Here is a 12494-nt window from a genome sequence, read left to right as displayed (position 1 = left end):
ACAAACATTACACACACACACAAAAAAAGAAAACCAAAACCAGCCCCACCAGATAACACTTATTATCACAAAACAATTGCTACACAATGTAAATACTTGTACGAAACCAGGCGAGATAAATGTTATCCTGCTATCAAATGATAAGTATTTATAGCTCTCCATAATGGTTTACTAGGAAAATAGATTGTGAAATGAAAATAAAAGTGGCAAACCTTTAAGCCTTTTAACATCTGATACACAAGGAACTGGATTCGGTCTTCAGTTAGTTTCTCATGCTTCATTATCTTACTTAAGTCTGTTCCCATAAATGGCATGACAAGGTAGCTAAAAAAGAAAGAAGGAAAGAAAAAAAGGACAGAATAACTCAGTCAAATAAACTGAAGTATGTTATAGTTCAGTGACAATATTAAATTATAGATCATGCTGTTTACCAAACAATTCTACCACCTTTCCCCCAGGCTCTCCACGTTTCTGAGTTTTTATCTTTTAAGACTGTCATGAAGAGGTATCGCACAACCCTGTCAGTGGTTATGAAAAGTTGCTGGTTGCAAGGAGAGTACAGACACTGAACTAGATAAAAGGCACCTAATCAAGAGCCACATGATACTTCAGAGATATCTGAGCAGAAAACTAGGACATTCACACACGACGTTATCTATCTCACCATCAGGGGGCAACCAAACTGCCTAGATGGTTCATTAATAGATGAGGTCAGATGTAACAGAGATTAATTTTCATCTAGGATCGCAACCTCCTCTATCGTTGGTACTTCATACTGGTGAGGGACAGCAGCAACAGAAAGCTTGAGAACGTCACGGTGGTCCTTCACCACTAGTCTTCGCCTAAGGTGCAAACCTCTTCTTTGCACTGCTTGTAGGAAACTTGTTCAGAGTCTGTCCTTAAAGTCAGGTCTGGACAGAGGCAAAGCCAGTCACGTCTGGCACCAGAGGATAAATCACCAGTTTCCTTCATAGTATGAAGTAAGGCAGACACATTTTCATCAAGAGAAGCGTTAGATGTAGTCGTTGTTTCTTGGAGACAAGTTTTACTATGTAGACTTAAATGGGTTTCCTCTAGTTAAAATACAGGAACAGTAATTCTTTTGATTTCTACTTTTCAACCCGCTCAAAAACTTCTTTTACTGTATTAGAACTATAAACAAAAATGATAATGAATATAATGTCAAAGGCAGGTGGGACACTTGGACTTACAGATAGCATTTTGAACCTTCCCTAGGTACCAAACCTTTTTCCCCAAGACTCTGAGGATCAGGCATCAGGCTCCCAACCCAAGCATTCACAGACAGATTTGCTACTGTTTGGACAGAAAATATGCGCAATTTGATTCAGTAATCACGTAGGACATAGCAAATATGGAGAAGAGAATGAATTTTTTCTCTCTCTTCAAGCACAACCCACAAGATGCTTATCAACAGACCCAGTAACCTAGAAAACTGAGTTTGACCTCTGCTTTGTTGATGTTCTTGGATGTTGAAAGCATATTAAGATCTCCCCCCCCTCATATTTATTAAATTCATTTTCCCAGAGGTCATGAATATTTGAAATGAGCCAGAAAAAGACATTAGTGAGTGTTACAGGAAAAAAAAAACAGAGGAAGAAGGAGGTGAGATGAGAGAAATAAATAAGTATCTACATGTCTTTTACTACCGGTAGTGACCTTCAACATTCATTAGGATTTTACTAGCCTGTTATCACCTGCACACATCCCAGGGCTCTGGATGGATAATGATTTATGTAAACAGACAAAGTTCACCACAATATATAACCACCCAGCACTGTAAGGAACAGGGTGGGAAGGGCAAAGAAGACAATTTTTACACACACACAATGTGCTAAGTTTACAATTTGACAATTTCAAATCTCTAACAGTCTAATTGAGAAATGGCAGGGAAACAAAATTAAGGGAGGGAAAATCCATTCCTACCCGAGGTTGTAAACTCAAACTTTAGTAATTGTTAATGAGCAATGTATTGGAATAGAACAACAATAGGATAAAACATTAGGAGCTCACTTGAACACTTTGTCTTCTACTTAACACTTTGTCTTCTACTTAAAATTTGGCAAACTTATTTTTATTATTAAATACGTATTTACAATCCTGAAGTCCTCAAATAATCTTAAAAGGTTAGATGCTTGGTAAACAATTCTCTTCAGTGTGAACTTGATGCCTAACACGGTTAAGTTCCTTACAGTTCCAATTAAAACCCCCAAATTCTTACACCATGAGGAGGAGCAACCTGCTCTGGCACATTTTGTATGACACAAGAGCAGACAATGCAAGGAATACAGTTAAAGAGGCTGAAAAGCAGCTGTCCAGTAGGACTGCCATTGGTGAAGATTCATGCATCTCTGGTTTTGTCAACTACATCAGTCAGCTTATCTTCTGACTCTGAAGGAAAATCAACACAAGCATGAGCAGGGAAAGTTAACTGTTCCTTCATAAAGGAGACGGGATTTGTCTTTAATTATCATTATACTAAGTGGTAGAGCACAGGGGCAGGTGATAGAGCAGCAGGTAGAGTAGGAGCATGCTCCCCTCTGGAGAGGAGGGCTATAAGTTAGCTGAGAATCCCAAGGTCTCAGATAAGATCAGACCTGGGGGCTGGCTCTGGTGAAACCACCTGCCTTACTTCTGTTGCCTCTACCCACAAATCAGCTTGAACTTGATCTTTATACAACAGGCCACAGATAACATCTCATGGCTAGTCAGCAAAAGGAAAGTCTCCCTCAAATAACTCATCTGAGCTTTAGTTCACAAAAGCTGTTTCTCCACTTTTGTTTCAGATGTACACCCATCTAGCCCTGCGTGTCTCTGACAGAATGCCAGAAATCCTGAAAGTAAATGTTGTCCTAGGTTGTAGTTTTAGCCATAAATGTGTCCCACCTACTTGACTTGCACCTCCAAAACTTGCAGGATGATTTTAGGGTCACATTTCAAACCCAGTCCTTGAATGCTAATCATACGCATGTGGATTTTATTACATATGTTATGAAATAAGTTAGCACTACAGGCAACACGGACAACATCTTTTTTGGCTCAACGGTGGCGTAAAGGTATGAACACCTTGTCCATGTTTTCTGTGCTTCATTTTCCTCCTCTTCCTGTCAGGTAGCTTTCTCTATTAGCATACAAATATGCAGGGCAGTTTTTTAAATGTAGGTACATTTGAAGAAGTCCAGCACAGTTCTACAAACGTAACATGAAATCTCCGTTAAGCCCAAGGGGGTTTCTGACCACTGTTTCTGTACTGACTTGGATTCACAAGAACTGCAGCAGGGTCCATACACACACTACATATCTGGTGTCTGCAATGCTGCCAAAAGGGAGACATCAGAGGGACGTACATGCCTGGTGCTAGCAATGATCTATATCATGTCCTGCTTGGATCATTTGGGCCTATGGGGTTAGTCAGGAGGGAGTGCAGACCACCCTCAGCTGGATGTAAGAGGCCGTAAAATCAGCAACGGGAAACCACACAGGGAGCACAACAGAGCAGAGCTCGGATATTCACCAAAAAAAATTCAACAGCAACAGCAGTTTTGAATTAATTCTAGAGTTAGGATGGACCACACTGGAGATACGCTATGTAGCAGGCATGATTTTCAGACTGTTTTCTTGGTTAAGAATGGTTCCATCATTTGATCAGTCTGGGCCTGAGGGTACATAATCAGCTCTTAAAAAGTGGGTTAGGCAATCCATCAAACTGGGATTTACTAAGGCCTCACAGAAGTATCATGCACCCGATAAAACAGATGGCTGGTTCTAACGATAGTCTGAAAACCTACCGATTCTGAAGATGCATGTAACAGTTGTATCAAGATGGGATTCAGAAAAAGCCATGAAGCAACGGGTTTGGAATTCCCCATTATTAAAAAATGCAAACAACCAGTCCTCCAAACAAGCAACACTCCCCTGCTCCCAAACAAAAAAAAAAACTCAAAACTTACAAGTCATTAAATTTCTCCAGCGTTACATCTGGTGTGAACACATCCAGTATTCCAATGACCTGAAAATAGGGGAAGGGAGAGAAAAAAAAACATGGATTAATACTGCCTTAACACAGATTCCTGAACCATGTAGTAAGTGGAGAAATATGATAAAAAACATTTTCATAATGAGACTAACTACAGGCATAAAGATGGCAGAAAGGATACCTGAATCAGTGCCTAGCAACATCAGGATCTGTTATGTATTATTTTATAACTCTGAGGGCTAATTTTGATTTTAAAAAAATGTATTTAGCTAAATAAAAGCAGCACTGGGCTACCCACAGCCCTTCCCAGCTGCAGGCTGCCATGTCGGTACTGGGGCACGGTATTTGGGGTTGGTGCGAATGCACGCTGTCTGCAGCAGCAGGTTTTGGGGTTGGTCCTTTAACGGTGCATGTGCCTCTGCCACTGCCTCCTCTAACGCAGCTTTTAGAGGCAGGCCACGATTCAGGGATACTGTGGTACCGAGAGCTTCGAAGCCACACTGAGAAAAGGCATCTGAAAGAGCTGTGACAAAAATGACAACATCAGGCCTGTAGGGCAGACTGCCGTGCCATCACCAGACTCTGACCCTGATCTCCTTGTCAGTGCAGATGGGTTCTGTTGGCACGCCTCTGGAGCGTTAACCGCTGGGCAGGCTCCGTTTGGGAGAGAAAGCAACAGGAATGGAAAATTGAAGAGAATACAATTATTATTCCTCAGTGACTTGTAACATTTATAACCTCATTCAGACCCATCTCCTTGGCTGCATGGTTTAGAGATTACACATCAGACTAGAACTGCACAAAATTAGAAGCTTTAAGAAAGAAAATAGGGCTAAAAACATATTGTGTTGTCTGATGTTACTATCAAAGTACTAAAAGTACCACAAAATCCACTTCAGTAACAAAGCAGGATGGATTTGGGACATTATTAGTATGTCTTGATTGTTCCTCAAAATAGGGATCTTAAAAAAATTATGCAGAAGTAAAGAGAAATCCAGAGAGAGCAGAAATGTTGGAAAAGAAGGGAGGGAGGGAAGGAGACTTCCTTTACTTAAAGCTTTACCCAACTCTCGTGAAATCCCCAGTGCCTGTATTTTTATCCTTTCCACGTCCAAGGGATCTACTCCAGTTAGCCTGGATAATATCAAAATGCCATAAGGATGAACGAGATAGAAAATCTAATAAAGATGAAGACAGAAAGCTTACAGCTCTTTATCTTTGTGGCCGTATGTATCTTTGAAAGAATCACGAATAATATTTTCCTGAGGACTGTGATAAGAAACTTGTTAAATAATGTAACTACCATAAAAGAATAATTACACCCACAGAGGATGTGGTCATTATTTGAAGCAATACCTTCAGTGCTAATAACAGAGTGAGAAGCTGTGTATTTTTATATGACAGTTTTACGTAAAGTTCTCTGTTACTACATGGAGGATGGAGGAATTAGAAAGATGTATGGGACACCACTGGAGAATAAATGCATCTCTAAGGGTGTTTCCTAAGGCACTGTGTGTACACACACACACACACACACATACACAGTTACAAAAGCTGTGTGCTCTCCATACGCCAAAGATTTCAGTATTAACAGAAATATTTTAAGGGTAATCTTATCCAACACGCATTTCTTTTCCTATCTCAACTTTTTCAGAAATCCTGCTTGCTCTCTTCCAGGAGATATTTCCACGCCTTCATTTACCCGAGCTATTTGCCTAAGCAACCTGAAATGTACTGAAAATAAACTCTGTGATGTAGGAGTGCAGCAGTGAATGATGCAGGGACAACCCCACGGAAAGAACCAACGGAGCAGAAGACGAAATGATAAGGAGGCTGCTCTGCATCCATGGCTACACAAAAATGTTATCAGACGCCTGCTGTGGAACACGGGAACATAAAGAACACATTTCAATAGAGACAACGCCAGACTAAATAAATAAATAAATAAATTTCACTAAAATCTTACTTTTTCTCTATTAAAATAAACAGTGCCCAGTAATTACTTTTGTCTTGTATCACACCAAGGATTTCACCATACTTTTGTTGCTCTCCAAAGTGAGCTTTCTAAAAATCCTGAAATCCATTCCAGTGTTTAAAACATTAAGTTGTACTTAATAGTTCAGAAATAAAAGCAAGAGACCCGTTTCCTTTTCCTCGGTGATCTTTATTTAACGGCTGTGCTTTGGGATGATTTTCCTTTACTGGAACAGAGTCGTTAGTATTTCCATTTTGGTCTTTGCTTTCTGCAGATATGATAAGAACAAGGAGGTACAGGATAAAATTAATCTTCCGAGGAAGATACAACTCCAGATATTTCTTCAGGAAAAGGAAAAGAACTGGGCAAAGTGTAGGAAACTCCCTCCTCCATATCATGGAAAATCCGAAGTCTGTCTGCAATGCTCTCTCTCACTTGAATGCAGTATTTGTAAAAACTTTATGGTTACTGAAAGATACTGGCCCAGCACAGAAGCAAGCCATCATGAGACATGAATGGCAAGAATCATCTCTTTTTCGTGGTGTGGTCTGTATGAAGTATAACCAAGGTCTGTGTGAAACGTTCTGTAGTTACCTGCTGGTGTTAATTCGGCTTGCTTACTGATTTTATCAGAGATGGAGGCACAGGCGAGGAGCGAACTCGCTACACCACAGGATGGCAACGAAAAGCACCTGTGGAAACCAGCAGCAGTGCTGCCCTTCCACAGCCGCCTTTTTTCCAGTTAATTTTGCCACCAGGCAATTTCTGGAATGAACACACCCCCAAAGGATGCACTTTGTTTCCTGCTGCCCATCTAGCTGAAAACCAGCCTGGATTTCTGTGAGCTCCCCTGCAGTACCCTCCTCGCTGGTCTCTGAGCACGTCTAAAGGAGAAGGCACGGCTCTGAGCCTCTCCCTTCTTCCTGCAGAGCAAAACCACAGTGACAGCAGAGCTACACTCCCATGCATTTTATTACTTTTGTTCGAGGGCTGTTCCACCGGGTTTCTGTAAAGGAAGATTTCTGGTGTAAGCAGCAGTACATCAATGAAAGACTCCGATCCTGTATAAATTAATAAGTAATGTTGGCTACATCCCCTGTGCACTCAGTGCTTCTTTATGCTGTGGATGCTATGCATGAAAACACAGCGAAGTTGAATGGCTTTGGCACTCGGGCTACGAACACAACCACGTTTCTCAGAGGGATCCCTGCTGGAGTACAGCGAACTATATATATCACACTGCCTTACATTTTCTGCAGCATTAGCTTCAACTTCATGCTCTTGCTCTGCTCTGCATCACAGGGTGCCTGCATCCTTTTATTACACCAAGAAGCCTTGATCTTTATAATTATCAAGCACAAGGCTTGTGCTACAGTCACCTTTTTCCACCTGGGATTACCCAGCTGTTCTGCTACACCGTGCTGAAGGCTGTCTGCCAAGGGACAAAGAGCTCCTTCCCCTTCTTTTCTGCACAACGCTAACAACACGAGCATGGCGTCCTTCTCAGTGCCCTAAAATCTTAGTTGTAAAGGAACAAAGAATGAAAGGAGAAAGGCAGAGAATAATGAGTGGGGAAAAGTACTTTTCTGATCAGATTCGCTGCAGTCCTGAGGGCTGGAGGACTGCTCTTTGTGAAGTAAAAGCAAGTCAGAGAGTGCCCGCAGGCACAAGCCATGCCTCAGGAGCTGCGTCCCCCTTTCTGTAGACATACCAGCATCCGACAGATTCAGATCCTGTGGACTTGCACTTTGGACTAGATGATGATCCTAAAACAAAGAAGGTTTGGGTTTTGCTGCTGCCCTCCTTCCTTTATTTTACCGGACTAAGCACTTTAGCCTGCTTTACTGCTGGGCTGTGAACAAACAGGTAGTAGCTGAAGCTTGGCCTAGACAAAACACCTATTAGGCAGGTTTGTAAAAATAAGTAGGACATGTGACAACTGGTATCACTGCGTTGATTTATTGTCTTTTGAGTACTAAAACAAGTGACTCCAGTGTCCTGTCAGCTCCCAAGCTCTTTTTAGCTTTCACCATGCAGAAAATCGTCCATCAACATTTCTCCCCTACAATATTTGACAGCAACAAACTGCACAGCTCTACTTGTATTTCTGCTTGCAGCCCATAAGGCGATTTGCCACCTCCAGCCAGGATTCCCAGTTTGCACCTAACGGGCACTTAGCTACTCGAAGGCTGTGATTTTGTAGGTGGTGCAGTCCTGCAGGGCTTCCTGCAGGAAATCTAATACAGGGAGCATTCATATTTGCCACCCTTCGTCTGGAAAGGCACGTCTCATCTCTAACTCCCTTCTTGGTTGGATTTCGTATGGTGCAGGGACTGCTGCTCTTCTAATGCTCGTACCTGGCTGGCTAAACTGCAAAAGCTGACAGTCTGAAGGTTTCCTCAGGTAGGAGGCTAAATTTCCCACTATTTGCTCTGAAATAAATTCCTCCCTTGGCGGACGCTCTGTAAGTGTAACTAAAAAGCCTCGCTTTTGTCAAAATGAAGAATCCACCATAATTATTGGCTGACCCAAAATGGAAGGCGTGCATCATCCTCAGAAGCATAACCGCAGAGTGAGAGCTCATTCGGTGCCTGCTGGATACCTGAGTCCCTTCCAAGAGGGAGAAAAAAAGCTAAATGGCTCTCCTAATGTAAAACATACATTGTTCTTCAGATGTTGGAATTCACCAGAGAGCAATTTCCACACAGAGCAATGACTGAGAGCATAACACCGAGTACCTTTAAACAAATACTGCAGCTGACTCTTACAGGGTTTCCAGGAAGAGAAACATCTGTAGAATATTAACCGACTCAACTTCAGAAATGTTTAACGGGCATTTGTCAAGAGTTTTATGCCAAAAACACATTCGGAATTTAAGTTGGTAGAATTGGGTCAGAATTACTGTGCAAGCTTAGATGTAATGTATACACAGATACGTGTGTATGTAGGCAAACATTTACACCGTTTTCCTACAACCCACACTCCATTCTGAAACAATCCATTAGCAGTAGCTGCTGCTTTTCTCTCTCTCCAGTGCCATTTCTCCTTGCCAGCTGTTCTGCGCTCCCGACGGCAACTTCAAAACCGGCGTTAGCAAGCTGAGAGGTGAGCAGGGCGCTAGGGCTGAGCCAGCAGGAGGCACGACGCAGTTACTTCATCAAAAGCGGGGGTCAGAGCATCGCTTCCAGTCGAAACGCACCATAAAATCCAAGTCGTTTGCCAAAGGAAACCAAAGGGTCTGCACCTCTGCTTACTTGCCTGGGTTTAATTTGACAAACACAGACATCTCCACTGACTGCAGAGGAATACGCGCCTGCAGACCGACGCACGTGTCTGCAAGCCGGGGCCAGGACCCAAGCAAGCCCACTGGCAGGGTTTCCGTTCTCTTGCTGGTTTTAAGTCAGAGCCATAACAGATAGTTTTAACTGGCCTCACGTTAAACGAACTCAGGATGTAAAGAAGCAGAGAACAAAAGCAGCACTACTGGAAAAATCCTCCTGAAGGTAAACAGCCTGTTCTTCTCCGTAGATGCCAAAGCAACAAGAAAGATCTGTTAAGGCTGTAGTGGGATGAATACTTCAAGCTAGCACGAATACATGAAGAAAAAACAACAAAAACCCAACAAAAACCCACACTGCATTCTTCATTCTGCCTTAGCTGTTTTTATTCGTCATTTTCACACCATTCCCTCCTCTGCCAGAATCTCTTTATGCAGCTACAGTGATCCGGCAGCTTATCCCACTGGAAAGTAACTTTTTGGCAGTATCCGAGGAATTGATCTGTATCAAATTACTTCTTAGGCAGCAGAAGGAGCTTAGGATGTTTGTAAAAGATCCCAGCTCCTCTCAGACTAAAACACCTCCCAAAAAATAGGTACTAGTGCCATTAAGGACAGTGCCTTATCTCTTAAGAGCCAGGCCTCACCCTCTTCATACACGGCCTCTGCTCCATGGTCCTCAGTGCCATTCGTCCCCTGGGTTTGTTTGCAAAGGGGTGAAGATAAGCCCCACACTACATAGTTTCCACAGCCTATACAGAAATATTCCTCACTACATTTCGGTAATGTGCTGCTAGAGAGCTACTAGGAAGCACAAAGATCTAGCATATATAATTGAGAAGTCATCCTTGCAACCACCATTACCTGAAGATGCCTAACCAGATAAGCAAACCGACCTGTGGGCTGGTTTTCCTAGGGGGTAAAATACAATTCCACTACCATTCAGAAGGATGATTCCCATATTTACTTTTACAGCATGACAGGTCATCCCACAAACGTTCCACATTAAAGGAGCATGCTCTTCAAAGGATCAACAAGGGTAATCCAGGTAATCCAGGGTATTAAGCAGAAGTTTTCTTCAGTTTTCTTCACTGAAACAAGACATACTGATGAATTGTATCATTGTGGCACGGGTTTCATGGTATCTCCTGCCACCTTCATGGATCAGAGATGCTATTTTTTATCACAGCATTGTCATGAAATGGACAAAACATCACATTCTTCATGTAATCTGCCATCAAGTGCATCATGATTACCCAAGTTATTTTAAAAGAAAAACAGACTACAAGAGCGAACTGGGTGTCACTCTAACTATCATATAAACAGAATTTTGAATTAGTTTATAACCTGAAGTAGGAAGAAACAAGATGAAGGCCTGTGTACTGGCAGATTAGTGCAGTGCTGCAGCAACACCCCAAATCCAGTCCATAGCAGCAGTACTGTTAGACTGGCTGTTGCACCCCACCACTTACACTTGGATTACCAACGCCCGAGAAAGAGATCTTAGTGCCATCGCTATTTTATTGCGGTCTTTGAAACAATTACTTCAATTTTATTCTTTCTTAATAGCTTACATTACAGCCAGAAAGACAGATGCCTGCTATTATGCAGAAGTATGCTGTAACATATCAGTTTACTGAAAAATCAGGAGCAATATTTAAATCACTGCTCTACTTTTTCCTGCTATAAGGAGATTCTCACTCACGTGAGCCCATTCAAAACTCAACAGCCCATGGAAACCACAATGGCAAGGACAGAGAACAGGCGGTTGTCCTGCCACTATTGTATGTAACATTAAAAATGTGAGCAACACGCTGGGGACTGCTGATGTGAATAAGGAAGGACAGGAAGATCAAAATGCTACATATTTCTGTAAATCCATCCTTTGGTAGTAATACGTAAAAAAGCATGTCTTTGGTGGTAGATCAAAGACTTGGGGGCGGCCTGAAAATCCTTATGAGGAATGATGCTGCCACGCTGGTCTAATTTTGGATGGGTGGAATGGTTAAAGGAGTACCCCGAGGTCAGCACGGGGGCTAGAAATCCAGAAAGGCTTTGCTGCTAGTCCTAATTCACAGTGGGTGAAATGAATGGTATGAGACTGGAATGGTGGATGGAAATTCTCGGAAAGGGCAGTCCTGCCACTTCAGCCTCGTACTGGATGGGTGGTGGAGACAGTTTCTCTCTCTACAGTGTTCACAAATCCCTCGAGTGATCATTTACACAGTCATTGTTCTCTAATGAGTAAATGCCATAACTCATGGTAAAACTCTTCCTTACTACCAAGGTGAGATTTTTCTTTCTGTGGGCAAACTGTTTTCTAAGACTACAAATTATTCTTTTCCTTCACCTCTATTGATTTGTAACTTTTACAGATCACATTTTCTTCTAGACTCTTCAATTAGCTAACAAGGCCATGGTGGGGTTTCAGAGCATTATCCTGAAGGGCACACACTACGTAAAAGCAGCCAAGAGTGGAAAACGCTGCCCAACAGATTATTCTGGGAAATGGAAGAAAAATAATCTCCAAATTCTGGACACGGTTAAGAGTTTGGCAACTGCATGAGCTGATCTGCTCCCAAATGTTTAGTAAAGAAAATGCGGAGAGTAGAAACCCCAGATATGACACAGAAGTTCCCTGCAAGTGTTAACTCTTTAATATATACAGCAGTGGGTAAAAAGCAGTTAATTCAAAAGAGTCATCAAAGAACATGATGAAATAAAATAAAAGATTCAGACTAAAGTGTTGAAGACAAAAAAGCAGGCTACAAAGAGGCCTGCTTTTTCTGGACAGTCAGCATCTCCCACCAATTATTCTTCAAAATGAACCTGTGTTTGCTGGTACTCAGAATGTTAATACCATAATGTGACATGACTGTGACTGGCTACTGTTAGTACCAATTTCTCTCCAACTCATTTTCAATCTTGTAGCTTGCCTCGAAGGCTATCTGAACAGAGTGATGCTCTAATCTCCCACATCATTAACATTTTAAACCAGGCTCTTATGCATCATTTTAAAAAGTCCCCCTCCACCCCCCCATTTCTCTTTGTTTACCACATACGCTCTCCAAAACCAGCATTTAAAGCCACAACTGCGATCCTCCCAGTCCATTCTGGGACCCTTCTCATGCTTCAATTCCACAAAAGCTGTTCTCAAACAAATCTGTTGGGACTAAGTATCTTTATCTCATTCACACTTTTAACATTTCTTTCTACAGCTGTTCTTTTATATTGCATGGGAATCTGTG

General features: G+C 42.0%; 1 protein-coding gene across 1 annotated transcript in view; it reads right to left on the bottom strand.

Annotated features, from left to right (window-relative positions):
* Positions 1-12494, bottom strand: part of MAPK12 (mitogen-activated protein kinase 12) — a 34706-nt gene that overhangs the window by 20780 nt on the left and 1432 nt on the right. Inside the window, exons 3-4 of the mRNA XM_068669640.1 lie at positions 3969-4027; positions 213-324 (exon numbers count right to left, since the gene is read on the bottom strand). Coding sequence (XP_068525741.1) covers positions 213-324; positions 3969-4027 — 171 coding nt within the window. The remainder of the gene's footprint in view (positions 1-212; positions 325-3968; positions 4028-12494) is intronic.

Source organism: Anas acuta, chromosome 1, assembly GCF_963932015.1.
Source record: "Anas acuta chromosome 1, bAnaAcu1.1, whole genome shotgun sequence".
NCBI lineage: Eukaryota > Metazoa > Chordata > Aves > Anseriformes > Anatidae > Anas > Anas acuta.
The sequence above is the reverse complement of the archived record's forward strand: the minus strand, read 5'-3'. Positions and strand labels throughout refer to the sequence as shown.